Source organism: Orycteropus afer, unplaced genomic scaffold (genome assembly GCF_000298275.1).
Source record: "Orycteropus afer afer isolate SDZICR_OR568_19922 unplaced genomic scaffold, OryAfe1.0 scaffold00253, whole genome shotgun sequence".
Lineage (NCBI taxonomy): Eukaryota > Metazoa > Chordata > Mammalia > Tubulidentata > Orycteropodidae > Orycteropus > Orycteropus afer.
The window spans coordinates 5,113,651-5,130,639 of NW_006921840.1; the positions used below are offsets into that span (position 1 = coordinate 5,113,651).

At 38.0% G+C, this 16,989-nt stretch overlaps 1 protein-coding gene across 1 annotated transcript in view; it reads right to left on the bottom strand.

Annotated features, from left to right (window-relative positions):
• METAP2 (methionyl aminopeptidase 2) overlaps positions 1-16,989 on the bottom strand; it is a 44,153-nt gene that overhangs the window by 7,617 nt on the left and 19,547 nt on the right. The window contains exons 5-8 of the mRNA XM_007949762.1: positions 9,674-9,835; positions 8,865-9,046; positions 3,657-3,751; positions 3,088-3,184 (exon numbers count right to left, since the gene is read on the bottom strand). Coding sequence (XP_007947953.1) covers positions 3,088-3,184; positions 3,657-3,751; positions 8,865-9,046; positions 9,674-9,835 — 536 coding nt within the window. The remainder of the gene's footprint in view (positions 1-3,087; positions 3,185-3,656; positions 3,752-8,864; positions 9,047-9,673; positions 9,836-16,989) is intronic.

Consider the following 16,989-nt stretch of genomic DNA (forward strand, 5'->3'; position numbering starts at 1 on the left):
TTTCCAGCCAAACAAAGTACAGGCATGTGAGTTAAACATTTACCTCAAGTAGACACATGCCCTCGAGAGAACAATCATGGGAGAAGGAAGGGCAGCTTATGCACTGGGAGACAGCTTAGGGGGCAGGAGAGTATGGAGGGATGGACACTGGCAAGTGGTACTATGGGGAGGAAGTTGGAGGGGAGCTGTTGCATTGTGGTAAACTGTGGTCAATGGCATGAGACAAAGTATATGTGAACTGCTGTATCGAGAGTGAATTTGCTCTGTAAATCTTCACCCAAATCACAATTAAAAAAAAAAAAAAAAGGGAAAAAAAAGCAAGCTAGAAATGGGACATGGTATTTTCTTGCCTTTGAAAATTTTGTTTGCTTCTCCATGGCTTTGGCTTTGAACACATGGGAACAGTAGGCTCACCCTTACTAATGGACACAAGCAAACTTAAGCTCTCTGTCTTTCATGTGAAAATATTAAAAATTTCACACAATAAAAAATAAAACAGAACATGTAAATTATGAGAAGCAATACAGTGCTACAATGTTCTCATTTTCTTCCACACATGCTTTCATACTGCAAGGAGCCATCGGGGAAAGAGTGAATATGTAGAAAAAGGGGTAAATATCCAGGAGATATATGCAACATCATAACAAATAGCAAAAAGATTAAAGTTGTCAAAGATTTCATTTCAGTTGGATCCACAATCAACACCCAGGGAAGCAGCAGTTAAGAAATCAGGTGACATATCGCACTGGGCAAATCTCTTGCAAGGACTTCTTTAAAGTGTTAAAAAGTAAACATGTCAGTTTTAAGATTAAGATGTGCCTAACTTATGATATTTTCAATTATCTCATATGCATGTGAAAGCTGGACAATGAATAAGGAAGACTGCAGAAGAGTCAATGCCTTTGAATTGTATTGTTAGAGAAGAATACTGAAAACACCATGAATTACCAGAAGAATGAATAAATCTGTACTAGAAGAAGTACGGCCAGAATCTCCTTAGAAGTGAGAATGGCCTGATTTCATCTCACCTACTTTGGTCATGTTGTCAGAAGGAACCAGTCCCTGTAGAAAGATACCATGCTTGATAAAGTAGAGGATGAGCAAAGGGGAAGACCTTCTATGAGATGGATTGACAGAGTGGCTGCAACAATAGGCTGAGTATAGCAAGGATTATGAAGATGGCATAGGACCAGGCAGTGTTTCAATCTGTTATACACAGGATTGCTATGTGTAACAATATATAATAACAACAAAGGGTAAATGTCCCAGGAGATGGAAGGATTCACCTTGAATAGAATAAAGGATTCTTCTTCACTGAAGAACAGAGAGAAACTGGCAATAATAGGTAAGAGGTTAAGGATTTCTTTTAGCAACATGGCAAAACTTAAGGGATTTCAGGCTTGTTTCGTTATTTTCCTTACCAAATAATCAATTTTCTAAGAGAAAGGAAACAGGACTTAAGAGAAGGACTTGAATGAGCACTATAAATTGTGGGCCCAGCTAAAATCTGAAGTAAACTGTTGTGGCACCAATCTCAAACAAAACTGGAGGTAAGAGAGAGAAATAGGTGTATAATACCCAATACACTCCAAGCACTGTCATATAGTTCACATTTCTCAAAAAAAAAAAAAAAACCCATATGACATCATTAATCCTAGGCACTATTCATCAATCATTAATCAAAGATACTGGGGGTCTTAAAGATTATAAAGCTAAAAGTCAGACATGCTTGACCCTAAAGAGTGTTATTTATATCATCCCACAAAACTTCCTACTTGAGTTTGAGCAGCCTTACAGTATTTCTGGTTTGCACTGATACTCACAGAACTGGGGATCTGCAAGAGAATAATATCTAAAAATCAAAGCAATAATGAAGCTAAATATACAGATGACAGAGCTGTTGACAAAGGCTTTAAGGAATAAGGGAAATGAAGCCGTGACAGAGTGGCACAATGGGGAAAAGAAAAAAATCAAGGGAACTGAAGTCTTGATCTAAAAAAATAAATAGCTGGAAATAAAAAGAATGGCAATTGTTTAAGAAAATAAAATGGTGTTAAATTTCAGTATGTGGACATAGGAAGATGAGGCAAAAACGGACGAAGTGGTCAAGCACTAGTGATGCCTCGGTGATAACTTGATTACGTATACAGATATTGAAGTGACCTAGCAAGCCAACAGAAGTTAGGATGTTAGCAGGAGTCAGTCAGAATGGACTTCAGAAATCAGAGCAACAAGAACAGGCAATGTCAGTTCTCAGAGGAAAAGCTACTTTTGCACTTAGAAGTCTATTAAAGTGGCAACAGAAGAATGCAGATTGCTGAATGACAGTAGTTTATTGCATGTCAAGGAAGCAGGGTGAAAGTCTCTACTCTAAAGACTATAAAAAAGAGACAGAATACAGTTATGTGAAATGTAGGAAATAACCTGTAAATAAGTTATTAGTGCAAGGGTAACAAAGAGCAATGAGCACAGATCAGGAAAGGAGGATGGTATCCCTGGGGGAATGTATCCCCAAGGCAGCAGGATGGGAAAGCTAGGAAGCAAAAGGAACTGAGAGGGATTAAAGGAACAGAATGGCTTTCAAATTCTAAATTCAACTCCTTATCTACACCCTACCCCCAAAAAACTGGGGAGTCATCACTAGAAAGAGCCTCTAGTTTCTCTCTAAGCCTAGATCTGGCTACACTGCACTTTGGCCCCCTGTTAGGTGCCGTCGAGTAGTCTCTGACTCACAGTGACCCCTCTTTAGGTTTCCAAGGCGGTATCTCTATGGAAGTGATTGCCCAGCCTTCTTTCCGAGGAGTGGCTGGTGGGTTTGAACCACCAACCTTGTGGTTAGCAGTCAAGAGCCTTAGGTACTACGCCACCTATTTTTAGCCACCAGAATAACTTGGCAACAGTTCCCAGCTAGTGACCACAGTACTCTTAAAATGCTCTGCACAGGTCAGATACCATTTTGTTTCTTTATATCCTCAAGTAATAAAGATGAAGCAGCTGACACAAAGAAAGCCTTCAAATGTAATTTATAACTAATTCTGCAGAAGTCACATGCACTTCAAAAACAGTATGAATTTTTAAAGAGCATACCTTGGTATGTCTTCCCATCTATTTCAACTTCATAAGATTCCATAACTTCTTGGATGGCCTCACCAACATCACACAGACGAACATCAATTCCAGCACACTAAAAACAAAATTATGTAGACTTTGTACCCAAAGTGCAGAAGTTTACAGAAACGTAATTTCTTCCTTAATATTTTAAAATAATAAGACAATTAGAAAAACTCCTGTGTACATCAGAACTTCCTCTATAAAAGCCCTTGGTACACTATATTACATACCCACTTAATACTTTAAGAACATGGGAGCAGGTCTTACTCACCTTAATAGTCCAAAGACCTTAAACAAAATATGCTGTTGTTGTTATGTGCCGTCGAGTCAGCCCCAACTCACAGCGACCCCTCCTTGGGTTTCTGAGGCAGTATCACTACAGAAGTAGGATTGCTCAACCTTCCCTGAGGAGTGGCTGGTGGGTTTGAACCACCAGTATTCTGGTTAGCAGTCAAGTGCCTTAGGCCCTATGCTACCAGAGCTCCTCAAACAAAATATAAATGCTTAAAATATGTTGAATGTAATGGTGCTTACAGTTCACATACCTTTATTCCAGTGTTAGTGGCATCTTTTACAGCTTTTAATAACATATCGTACTTGGGATTAAAAGTGACAGTAAAAGCACAGTCAATAATCCTACCTGAAAGAGAAAATTTCTTAAGTTAACTTATCAGGTAGGTAATTCATCTACTTTATAGCATTTGCTCTATTAATTAACTTTGCTAGCTAACAGGAAAAATGAAATGACTACCTCAAACGAGGAAGTATCCTAAGTACCCAGAGATCATTTTAATCAAAGGGCAAAAAGGTATAAATTATATAAAGGTTTTAGATGAAGAGAACAATTCCAAGGTATTGGAATAACAATTCCATTATTATTCCAAGGTAATATCAATTCAGAACTCATGTAATCATGAGAAAAGATAAGAACAAATCAAAGCAAGAAAAGACTGAGGAACTAAGGAACAGGAACATAGGTGCTTTGAATCAAACTGTGTACCAAGATATCTTGAAATGCTAATCCCTGTATCTGTGAATGTGACCTTGCTTGTAGAAATAAGATTTTTCTTTCTAGATGTTACCAGTTTAATTCTGGAGTAGAGTATGTCCTAATCTCTTCCGAATGGTGTCAAAAACAGACACAGAAAGTGACACACAGGGGAAGATACCATGTAAAAAACACATCTATGAGGAGCAAAGGAACGTTAAAGATCGCCGGCAAAAAAACAGAAGCTAGAACAGAGGCATAGAACAGCTCCTCTCGCAATGTATGCAGAAGGAAACAGCATGGTAGACACTTCCAGACTCTAACTGCGAGAAAATAAACTTTTGTTCTTTAAAGCCACATACTTGTGCTATTTTCTTACTGCAACCCTAGGAATTAAGACAGTAGGGCAGAGAAAATGTATAGGACCATAGGACCCGAAACACCAATCCTAGCTTCTTCAATTCCTGAATCTATGTATGCTTTCTCACCTGTTAAGTGACAATAACAAGGTACTTAGCTAACAGGGTTTTGCGGAGAACTTAGAAAAGTTGTTGTTGCCAGGTGCTATGAAGTTGTATCCTAGTAATAGCGACCCTATGAACAAAAGAAGGTGCTCTGGTGGTGTACTGGTTAAGGCATTTGGGTTGTAACCAAAAGGTCGGGGTTCAAACCCATCAGCTGCTTCATGGAAGACAGATGAGGCAGGTTGGTTCTGTAAAGATTTACAGCCTTGGAAACCCAAAGGGCGTCACTATGAGTGAAAACTGACTCGAGGTCAGTGAGTTTGGTTTTGATTTGGTATGTACAATGGTTGAAACCCTGCCCAGTTCTGCACCATCCTTACAATGTCTGAGCTCACTGTTGCAGCCACTGCATCAATCCATCTCATTGAGGGTTTTCCCCTTCTTCACTGACCCTCTATTTTACCAAGCATGATCTTCTCTAGGGAATGGTCCTTTGGTCATTTGGGAATGACCAAAGTATAAGAGACAAAGTCTGGCCATTCTCACTTTTAAGAGACTTTCCAGCTATACTTCTTCTAAGACAGGTTTGTTCATTCTTCTACAACAGTCCATGGTACATTCAATATTCTTCACCAACACCATAATTCAAATGCATCAATCCTTCTGCCATCTTATTTCCTAGCTTTCTCATGTATATGAGGCTATTAAAAAGGCACCTCACTGGCTTAGATCAGTGTATCTTAATCTTTGAAGACACATCTTGGCTCTTTAACACCTTAAAGAGGTCTTTTACAGCATGTTTGTAAAGTAACACATCATTTGATTTCTTGACCGCTATTTTCATGGACACTGACTGGATTCAAGTAACATGAAATCCCTGACAACGTCAACCTTTTCTCAATTTATCAAGATGCTGTTTATTGGTCCAGTTGTGAAGATTTTTCTTATCTTTATGTATGTTGAGTTGTAAACCATACTGAAGGCTGTAGTCTTTGACCTTCATCAGTAAGTGCTACAAGTCTTCTTCACTTCCAGCAAGCAATGTTACCATCTGCATATCCCAGGTTGTTCCTCCAATCCTGATGCCGTGTTCTTCCACAAACTAGCTTCTCAGATTATATGCTCGGCATACAGATTGAGTAACTATGGAGAAAGAATACAACCCTGACACACTTTCCTGATTTTAAATCCCTTTGTTCTGTTGGAACAACTGCCTCTTGGTCTAGGTACAGGTTCCTCATGAGTACAATTAAGTGTTCTGAAATTCCCATTTTTGCAATGTTATCCAAAATTTGGATACAACACAATACAAGTAAACATCTTTCTTGTACTGTTTGCTTTCAACCATGAGCCATCGGATATCAGTGATAATAACCCTCATTCCACACCCTCTTCTGAATCCAGACTGAATTTCAACTGGATGGCAACTGTTTTTGAATTATTTTCAGGAAAAGTTAACTTGCACTTGATATCAGTAATTGTTTTTGGTTACTTTGTGCCACTCTTAATAGAAATACTACAAGTGGATGGCTGTAACAAACAGGAAGTTATTCTCTTATAGTTTTGGAGGCTAGAAGTCCGAATGCAAAGTGCCAGGCTCTAGGGGCTGGGTGAAAGCCCTCAACTTTGGGCTTCAGCTCTATCTCATGCTCCCAGTCCTCTGAAGCTGGAGGTTTTTTTCACTCAGGCAGCTGCTGGCTGCTAAGGCTGACAAGCCCATGGTCGACAAGTGAAAAGGCACAGCTCCAATATTACCAAATCACATGGCAGGCCACTGATTCAAGCCCATTAACAGTCCCAAGATCAGCAGACCACATGACATGCTGCTGAATGAGGACTCAAGTACATGCAGGATTCAAGCATGCCAAAAGCTGCAGACCATTCCCAAAGTACCAATAAGAATTGGTCAGCGTTCAACTATTTCAGGAGGTAGCATATGATCAAGAACCAATGATACTAAAGGAAGAAGTCCAAGCTGCACTGAAGAAGGTATTGGTAAAAAGCAAGCCTCCAGGAATTGACAGCATATCCACTGAGATGTTCTCCCAATTCCCAATTCTCCCTGTATAATGGAAGCAGACCACATTCCTAAAGTAGCTACTCAGCTGCTCACGGCAGATTCCACCATGAAGCTGAATGCCAGTCTCATTGTGGGGAATGCTAAGTACCACCAGCTGCCCAGCAGCTTAAAACCAAGCCACCCAACCAAGTTGACATATAACTTTAACTTCCACAGTGACACTGTTCAATAATTTATGCATTCTGTTGGATTATCTCTTTAGAGTGGGTAAAATATGGATGTCTTCTACTCAGTTGGTCAGGTAGCTGTCTCCCAAATTTCTTAGCATAAATTCAAGTGTCTCCAGTGCTGAATGTTTGTTGAAACATCTCAGTGGATATGCTGTCAATTCCTGGAGGCTTGCTTTTTACCAATACCTTCTTCAGTGCAGCTTGGACTTCTTCCTTTAGTACCATTGGTTCTTGATCATATGCTACCTCCTGAAATAGTTGAATGCTGACCAATTCTTATTGGTACAGTGACCTTGTTTACTCCTTCCATCTTCTTTTGATGCTTCCTGCGTCATTCAATAGCTTGCCCACAGAATCCCTCAATGTTGCAACTCAAGGCTCCATTTTTTTCTTCAGTTCTTTCAGCTCAACAAATGCTAAGCATATTATTCCTTTTTGGTTTTCTAATTTCAGGTCTTTGCACATGTCATTACAGTATTTTGTCTTCTTGAGCTGCCCTTTGAAAGCTCTTTTACATCATCATTCCTTCCATTCGCTTTAGCTACTCTCCACTCAAGATCAAGTTTCAGAGTCTCTTCTGACAGATTTTGGTCTTTTCCTTCTTTCCTGTCTTTTTAATGATCTTTTGCTTTCTTCAAGTATGATATCCTTGATGTCATCCCACCACCTGTCTGGTCTTTGGTCTTGGTGTCCAATGAATCGAAGTTATTCTTCAGATGATCCCTAAATTGAGGTGGCATATATTCAAGGTCATATTTTGGCTTTCATGGACTTGTTTTCATTTTCTTCAGCTTCAAATTAAACTTGCATATGAGCAACTGAGGGTCTGTTTCACAGAATACCCCTGGCTTTGTTCTGATTGATGATACTGAGCTTCTCCATTGCCTCTTTCCACAGATGTAGCTGATCTGAGTCCTGGGTATTCCATCTAGCGAGGTCCACATGCACATGCACTGTGTACATTGTTGAGAAAAGGTATTTCCATGAATAAGTTGTTGGTCTTGCAAAACTCTATTATGTGATTGCTGGTGTCACCAGCAATTATTTCTGTCATGAAAGCCGTTATTTTCCAAGTACCAAAGCTTCTCTTTTCCAGTGTTCCCATTCCAACCACCAATAATTACCAATGAATCCTGAAGGCATGTTTGGTCAATGTCAGACTGCATAAGTTGGTAGGAATCTTTAATGTTTTCATCTTTGGCTTTAGTGGGTGGGGTATAAATTTTAGTAGTAGTAGTATTAACTGGGACTCCTTGCTGTTGCTGTCAGGTAACGCTGAGTCGGCTCCAACTCAGAACAATCCTATGTACAACAGAACAAAATACTGCCTGGTCCTGCACCACCCTCACAATCCTTGCTATATCTTAGTCCACAGTTATAGGCACTGTGTCAATCTACCTCATTGTAGGTGTATAGGTATTATCCTATCATTGATAGCATCAGAATAGATCTTGAAATGTTCTTTCTGACATTGAGTGCAACACCATTTCTCTTTGTCATTCCCAGCGTAGTAGATCACGTGATTATCTGATTCAAAGGGCTCAACACTTGTCCATTTCAGCTAATGCCTAGGGTATCTATCTTTATACTTTCCATTTCATTTCTGACAACTTCCAATTTTCCTAGATTCAAACTCTGTACATTCCACATTCTGATTATTAATGGATGTTTGCAACACTTTCTTCTCATTTTTGAGGAAAAATTTCTCATTTTGAGGAAAGTCAATATGCATATAAAGGTTCTAAATAAATGTTTGTGGTTATTACTCTAATCAATAATGTCTGAAATAAGCACCTGAATCATTAAGAAATGCAGGAGTATATTTTTCATGCTCTGATACAAAGAGTAAAACCTTAATTATCCAATGGCTTTCATCTTACTATAGTTAATGTGATTACTTCAAGTAAATTTGCCTCAATACAGCTATAGTGCAAACTATAGAGGTAAGAACAAATTTTGGAAGTTCAGTATCTATAGCTCCATCCAACAGAAAAAAGACTAGACTTTTTGGGGAAGGAAGAGTGGACTAGGAATTATTTCCAACAACTTACCACTTATATGTGTTCCAAAGTCTATCTTACAGATGTCATCATACTGTAATACTGTTGTGTCACCAGCATTGGGAGTATAATGGGCTGCACAGTTATTGAGAGAACACCCAGTAGGAAATGCCAGACCTGCATTTAAACCATTCTCTTTTATTAGCTTGCGTGAACAGTCTTCCAACTTTTCACTAAGATAAAAAGAAAAGGAAATTTGTTTACTTTTATAGCCTTACCTTTATATTCCTCACAGATCAAATGCAGAAAGCTTATTAAATAATACTTGTATTAGTTTTGTCATTGTATTATAAAAATGTTTTGTGTTTTACTCAGGTATTGCAGAATTTTCTTAATCTGAATAATTAATTTTAGATAGCAAAATAACAGGTTTCCAGGTAGAAAATAAGCATCAGTCTAATGTGTATATGTGTATGTATAAATGAGTATACCTGTGTACAAAATATGGTGGCTCAGGAGCTCTGGTGGAGTAGTGCCGAAGGCATTTGACTTTTAACGAGAGGGCTGGTGTTCAAACCCACCAGCTACTCCTTGGAAGGAAGGTTGGGCAATCTACTTCTGTAGTGATACTGCCTCAAAACTCAAGGAGGGGTCGCTATGAGTCAGATCTGACTCGATGGTAGTGTGTTACGCTGTTGTTGCGTTTATACTTTCCCTGTTACATCTACATTATTAGAAGAGATTTCTAGAATATTAAAGTTTCTACAAAGTGATAATGAAAGCCTAACTTTTCAACTGGAAAGTCAGCACTAAAATTTTTTTTTGAAAATCATGTTCTTACAAAGATGTAGTAATTTTACCAGATTTCTATCATTGTCATCCCAGGCTTGATCCAGCTCATAACATATTTTCTAACTTGTCGATGTGCTTCTGCAGCTTCTCGAAAATCATTCCAAATCTCTTCACTAGCTTGATCTAATGCTTTCTTTTCTTCACTTGTAGTTCTCCAAGCAGCTGTTCGCCTTTAGAATAGCCAAACACAGTATTAGACCATTTAAGAAACAGTAGAACAAAAAACATAAAAGCTGAAGGAGATATAATGTTAAGACATTTTAGAAAAAGTAAGTTACATTTTCAGTTTCTTTGATTAAATATCAACCAAATGTCTGAACTACAAGTAACTACATGTATACACTCAAAACAAATCAAGTTAAACCTTTTATAAGACTGAAGGAAAAAAAAAATTCCTCAAGTGAGATTTTATTCACAGGCAGAGGGATTAACATAAAATAGGAGAGAACCAGAAAAATCAGACGAGTTCTAGAAACCAAAGCAAGTGAAAAGTCATCCTTTCACTTAAGATAATATATACTAAAGGCTTCAGAGCAGCACACCAAAAATTAGCATTTACCTTACTTAGGTATCTGTGTATGTCCTTCCTCAAAACAGATACTATGTGTGCTGATTTCAGGATTTTTCTAATTGTGTGTGTGTACCAACACTACCATCTTATTTATTTATTAGAGATTATTGTCATTGAAAGATATGGTTCACTAAAAAAAAAAAAAAGGTACAAAACAGACTTTTACAGACAGTATCTGATAATGAGGTGTGCCATTAATGATATCTTCTAAGCAATACATTTTCAAAAACAGTGTAGAATAAAAATTTTTCTGTAATTTGTTACAACTTCCAAACATTCTTAAATATACTGAACATATAAGTCATAATTCAGTGATCACTGAGGTATAACATTACACAGGAGTATAAAAGCGATGGCTTCAAGGAGTTACTCCTACTTGTCTCTAAACTAGGAATTGACAAACCACAATCAAATCTGGCTTGGCAAATGTTTTCTAAATAAAGTTTTACTAAAATATAGCAATACACATTCATTTGTCTATAGCTACTTTCATGCTACAGCATCAAAGCTGAATAACCCTTGAGACCTAAAATATTTTGTATATAGTAAAATATTTACTGTAATTTCTAATTATTTACAAAAGTCTACTTGACTGCTATGAACTATAGGATACTAAGTTATCTCAGTTTTGCTGTTCATCACTGTCAAGTTCATAATTCCTCCCCACTGCTGTTGCTACCTTATGCCAACATCTAACACTCTTAATTTGCTACAAGGCTCAAAAGGGGAGTCTTATGTGAATTTTGTGGCACAGGGGTACTTAGCATCACAGAGGCTTTAGTTTGTCTACTGATGTTATCTGATAAATGACATATCACACAGTACTGTCAGTTTTAAACTCCAAAAATATTCAAATATATATGAATTACTTTTACAAGAACAGTGAAAACTGAGAGGCAACTTCTAACTAAATTGCTCAAACACATACTCAATCTACCTATAAGACCCTCAGACTAGAAGGTAAAACAGTAAAATCTTTCAAAAAGTAAGGTGGGTCAACATTTTTCATTTGCAACATTCTTACAGTTTCACTCCACACTGGGAGAGACAAATGAGATGATAAAGTTGCCAGTATCCTAATTTATAGCTGTAACCCCAATCCTTTCCCTCTCGCTAGTTTAAAATGTTTTTGTTGGAACTAGGAACCTGAATTTCTAAGTATAAATCATTTTCAGGCATAAGGGTACTAGTTATATTACTGAGACAATTTTTAAACAAAATTTATCACAATTCTTCTTAGATTCTGGAACATACACTACAGCTGTACCTAGTAGCAAAGGCTGAATGAAGCACCTGCCTCAAAAGCCAAATGTTTTGTGCAAAATAAAAACACCATCTAATATTTACTCCAGAATGATAAGAATGAGAGACTCTTATCTACAGAGAACTCTGCAGCCTTGCCATGGAAATCATACATCTAGAGCCTTGAAGGTATAATTGGTCAAAATCAATTCCCACTCTTGCCCCTATCTCATTATAAAAATGGTGTAGTGTCTGACCTTCACAAGGAGGAAAGAGAATCCCCATCAGCATCAGTCCAAGGCTGATTCCTATGAGGTGGAGGTCAGACATACCTCCTCTTCCCAAACTTTTGACCAATTCTAACATCAGCATGTAGGCAGGCCTCTCACTAGCCTTTAGTGGCCGAAGATTATAGAACGATGTGCATCAACTAGAAATTGCATTAAAGAATTTTTTTTTTGCTAAAAGTTTTGAGTTCAAATTGAAAGTCAGTAGCAATACTTGAGAAACCTACCGACAGAGCCTGTAATTGTATTTTCAGGCCCAAAGGAAGAACGAAAAAGAAGTTTCTCCTTTTTTCTACATTAGATATTTTCATGTTTACTCTGCTCAACAAAAAATATACAAATAAGACAAAAAAGCAAGCATTCTCAACTCATATTAATTATTCTAAAAGGCAATTAATTTATCATACCAACCAAAAAACCAAACTCACTGCCGTGGAGTCAGATCTGACTCACAGCAACCCCTCCCTGGGTTTCCGAGGCAGTAGCACTATGGAAGTAGATTGCCCAACCTTCCTTCTGAGGAGTGACTGGTGGGTTTGAACTGCCAGCCTTCTGGTTAGCAGTCAAATGCCTTAGGCACTACACTACTGACAGATGCAGAGCAGAAATGTTTTTTAAAATAATTATGTCTGAAAAGAATTCTGTGGGTGGTGCCAACAGTTAAGCACTCAATTACTAGACAAAAGCCTGGCAGTCCAAACCCAATGGAGGCACATCAGAAGATAAGCCTGGCAATCTGCTTCCAAAAGAATATAGCCTTGAAACCCTATAGAGCACAGTTCTACTATGCACACATGGGGTCACAATGAGTTGGAATTAACTTGATGATAACTAACAACATGGTGTCCATAAAATAAAACTATCAAAACTACTCTTGAAAGATAATCTTTCTAGGATGTTTAGTAGGTATGTGAACTCCTCACACCTCTCTGATATTACTAAGTCTTCAATATTTTATCATTTTCACCAGTGGATATACAGAAACAACAACAAAAAAAAGTAAAACAGAAAAAACAAAGATGTCTGATTATTCATCTCAAACAGCCATTAACATCTCTGAATCCATTGCATGAACACATTAAAAGCTAATTACCCTTGTATTTTTAAAGCAAATGAGCTCTGATGGCACAGTAGTTAAGTGCTTGGCTACTGACCAAGAAGTCAGTGGTTTGAACCCACCAGCCACTCCACAAGACAAAGATGTGTCTATAGCCATACCACCCTTAATGTACCCCGATACTGTCTGATTTCAGAAGCTAAGCAGGGTTCGGCTTGGTTAGTACTTGGACGGGAGGAGAAAGATGTGATAATTTGCTTTCATAAAGATTTTTAGTACACTATATGTCATATTTACAAAAAGTTTAAAAAATGCATTGCCTTTAATCTGGAAATAATTTAAAATGCATGCTAATGTGACACCATCTCCTTCCTCTGTAAGCTGGTACTTATAGGAAAAAATTAATCCCTGATACCGCCTTTAAGGAGAAACTTGGCCCCTACTTATTGAGAGACAATTCTTCTTTCAAAAGAAAAGTCAGCTAATAAGTACAGAAGGAATGAAAGAATTAGAAATTCATCATTTTACAATCCCCAGTGAAATAAAGGATAAAGCAAGGAATACCAATGATTATTAAAACAATTAAGTGAAAGGCTGTTGAAAATAGTCCAGTGGTACCAAGTACCCCACAGATTACTTGAAATGCAAAAAGAAAACAGTACCTGTATTTAAAAAAAAAAAAAAAGGTGGCAGTCATATTAATCAAGTGATCAAGCACAGTAAAACTAACAAAACAAACTGATACAGCATCTGATGCAACAAAATATGGTATAATATGAAGTACACAGTATATCCCTGTCAAAAAATTTTAATCTAAATTTAATCAAGCCATTATACCTAGTTTCAATTTACAGGAAACAGGAAATGAAGGCAGAAGAAAATGTTTAACGGCACTTCAAGAAACCAAATGAATAATTCCCACAAAATAAAACTTTCTAGAAATGGCCAAGGGAGCTCTGGTAGCTTAGTGCCTAAGACACTTGACTGCTAACCAGAAGGCTGGTGGTTCAAACCCACCAGCTACTCCTCGGAAGGAAGGTTGGGCAATCTACTTCCGTAGTGATACTGCCTCGGAAACCCAAGGAGGGGTCGCTATGATTCAGATCCAACTCAACAGCACATAACAACAACAACAAGAACTAGCCAAGTCTCTTCAAATTGAAAAGTTATTGTAATGGTAGGAAAGAGAAGTTAGGGACCCTTAAAAATTTGCAACGTATGAACCTTGATTAGATCCTGCTCTTTGTAGATGGGGAAGCAACTAAAATGATGCTCTGAAGACATCTGGAAAAACTCTAAACACTTAGTGGGTATTTAACATGATAGTGGCAAATTACACTTATTTAGATATGATGATTTGGAGGATGTCATTCTTGGGATATGCTTGATGTTTTTAGAAGTGAAGAGTTAAGATGTCTCACAGATATTTTTATATGGCCCAGCAAAAACACAAACTCAACAACAAAACACCCACATAAAGAGATAAAGCAAATACAGTTAAATGCTAAAAACTATTAAATCTAAGCAATGAGTTAATTCATTTGGTCATTCTTCTGGCAGTCCATGGTATCTTCAGTATTTTTTGCCAACACCACAATTCAAAGGTATCAACTCTTCTATGGTCTTCTTTATTCATTGTCCAGCTTTCACATGCATATGAGGTGACTGAGAATAACAGGGTTTGAGTCAGGTACACCTTAGTCTTTGAAGAAACATCTTCTGCTTCTTAACACTTTAAAGAGGTCTTTTGTAGCAGATTTTCCCACTGCAATACATCTATTTCCTGACTGCTGCTTCAATGCAGCAGCACTGACTATGGATCCAAGTAAAATGAAATCTGACAACTTCAATTTTTTCTCCACTTATTGTGATGTTGCTGATTGGTCCACTTGTGAGGATTTCTGTTTTCTCTATGTTGAGGTGCAATCCATACTGATGACTGTAGTTTCTGATCTTTATCAGTAAGCACTTCAAGTAATTCAGCAAGCAAGGTTGTGTCATCTGCACATTGCAGGTAGTTAATGGTTCTTCCTCATTTGGTCCAGCTTCACAGATTATATGCTCAGCATACAGACTAAGTAAGTATGGTGAAAGGATACAGCACTGACACACACCTTTCCTGATTTTAAACCATGAAGCATCCCCTTGTTCTGTCTGAGTAACAAGACCCTTGGTCTATGTACAGGTTTCTCATGAGTACAATTAAGTGTTCTGGAGCGCCCATTCTCTGCAATGTTACCCATAATTTATTTTGACCCACACATTTGACTGCTTTTGCATAGCCAATAAAACATACAGACATCTTTCTGGTATTCTGCTTTCAGCTAAGATCCATCTGACAGTTCTGGTAAGATGGCAGAATAGGCAGGAAGACTGCACAGACCCTCTTCAGCAAAGAAAAGGGGAACCAATTAAATTAACACAGATACAGAAGATAATCCTGGACCCCTGAGCCTTGAAGGGAAGGATATAGAAGTAGACTAAACTCCAAGTAGCAGAAGAATTTGCATGAAAACACCAAAAAAGGAGACATACAGAGCTGCAGTCTGGCAGTGATCCTGATGGCACAGACAGCTTGGATTTTGCCAAGTGGTGGTAGGACCTAAAAATTAACCTAAAAATCAGGGCTAACAATCCTAGCCAGGGACTGCACGGAGGACTGCTCTGATGCCTGGAGAACAAAAGGGAAAACAGTGAAAAGGAAGGCGGGCTAAATTATGGACTTTTGTCTGTCTGGAGAGCACAGCCGTTTTGAATGTTTACAAGCAGCTTGACCATTTAGGATATTTAAAGCGGAAGTGTTCTCCCAGATTCCAGGGACTTAAGAACAGGCTCCACTTGCCTGGAACCCCAAGGACATTCCAGACCTGGACAAATGGAAATTGAAGTTGTCAGATTTCATTTTACTTGGATCCACAGTCAACATTTCCCTTGTTACAGTTATACCCTACACCCTCTTGGTGAAAAGAGGTACTGCGATCCCTCACTCCCACCCACCTTCTGGGCCAGCAAGAATTCTATCCCATCTGTGTGCTCAGATGGAGCCTAGGTACCCTGCCTCATCTTGTCCCAGTTTTTTCCCCCCTCCCCCCTCTTTTTTAGTTTGTTTTTGTCTGTTTTAAAACTACTGTTATTATTATTACTTTTGTCTTTTTTACTATTATTCTTTATTCTTCCCCTCCCAGGTTGTAGTTCTCAGCTTTTCTTCTTTTCCCTGTTCCTGGTGGCAATTTTCTTTTTTCTTTCTCGTGGTTAACCCCATTCCTTGTTTTTCTTTTTGCATTTTTCCCATTTTTTCTTCATTATTTTCCTTCTCTACCTTTAATCTCTTATTGTCCTCTCCCCAGATATTGCAGGTTTTATTTTTTTTTTCTTCCCTTTTTTCTTTTTTTGGTTACTGTTCCTGTGTGATTACACAGTGTATTTTTTGTCCATTTGCTATTACTTTATTGATGGTTATTCAGTTGTTATTTTTGTCTGAGTAGAAGACAGCAACAGTACCCATATGACAATTACACCCACACCTCCTGCAGCTTCACTCACTGAGTGAGAGCCATCACATTTTTCTCCACCAACAGGCCAACGATAAACAACCACCATGAAGAGCCTGACTCACCCATAGCTGCTCTTCACAAACAGTTAAGGAAGATCTAAGTACAACACCACCACAATGCCTCAGAGACAACAGACAATCACAGTCCACACAGAAGCAAGATAAAGTGGTAGAAACAAGGGAGCAGGATAAAGACCCAGAACATATCCCTGAGGAAGAAGCAGCACTGGAACTCTCTGATAAGGAAATCAGAAGAATTATATTTAGGTATCTTCAAAGGATTGAGAGACAGATCAAGGAAAACACAGACAAAACCCTAGAAGAGTTTTGAAAGAAAATACAAGAATAAACTGACAAAATAAATGAAAAATTAAAAATGATTCTAAATCTACAGATAGAAATCCAGAAGATTAATATTAAATTGTCAGAAATAGATAACACATTGAAAGGACAAAGGAACAGAATTGATGCAGTGGAAGACAGAATTAATGAGATTGAAGATGAATACCTGAACACTTCTTTGGAAAGGAATCAATCAGAAAAAAGATCAAAACAAAATGAAGAAAGCCTAAGGTTCATGTGGGATACCATCAAAGGAATAACCTACGTGTCAC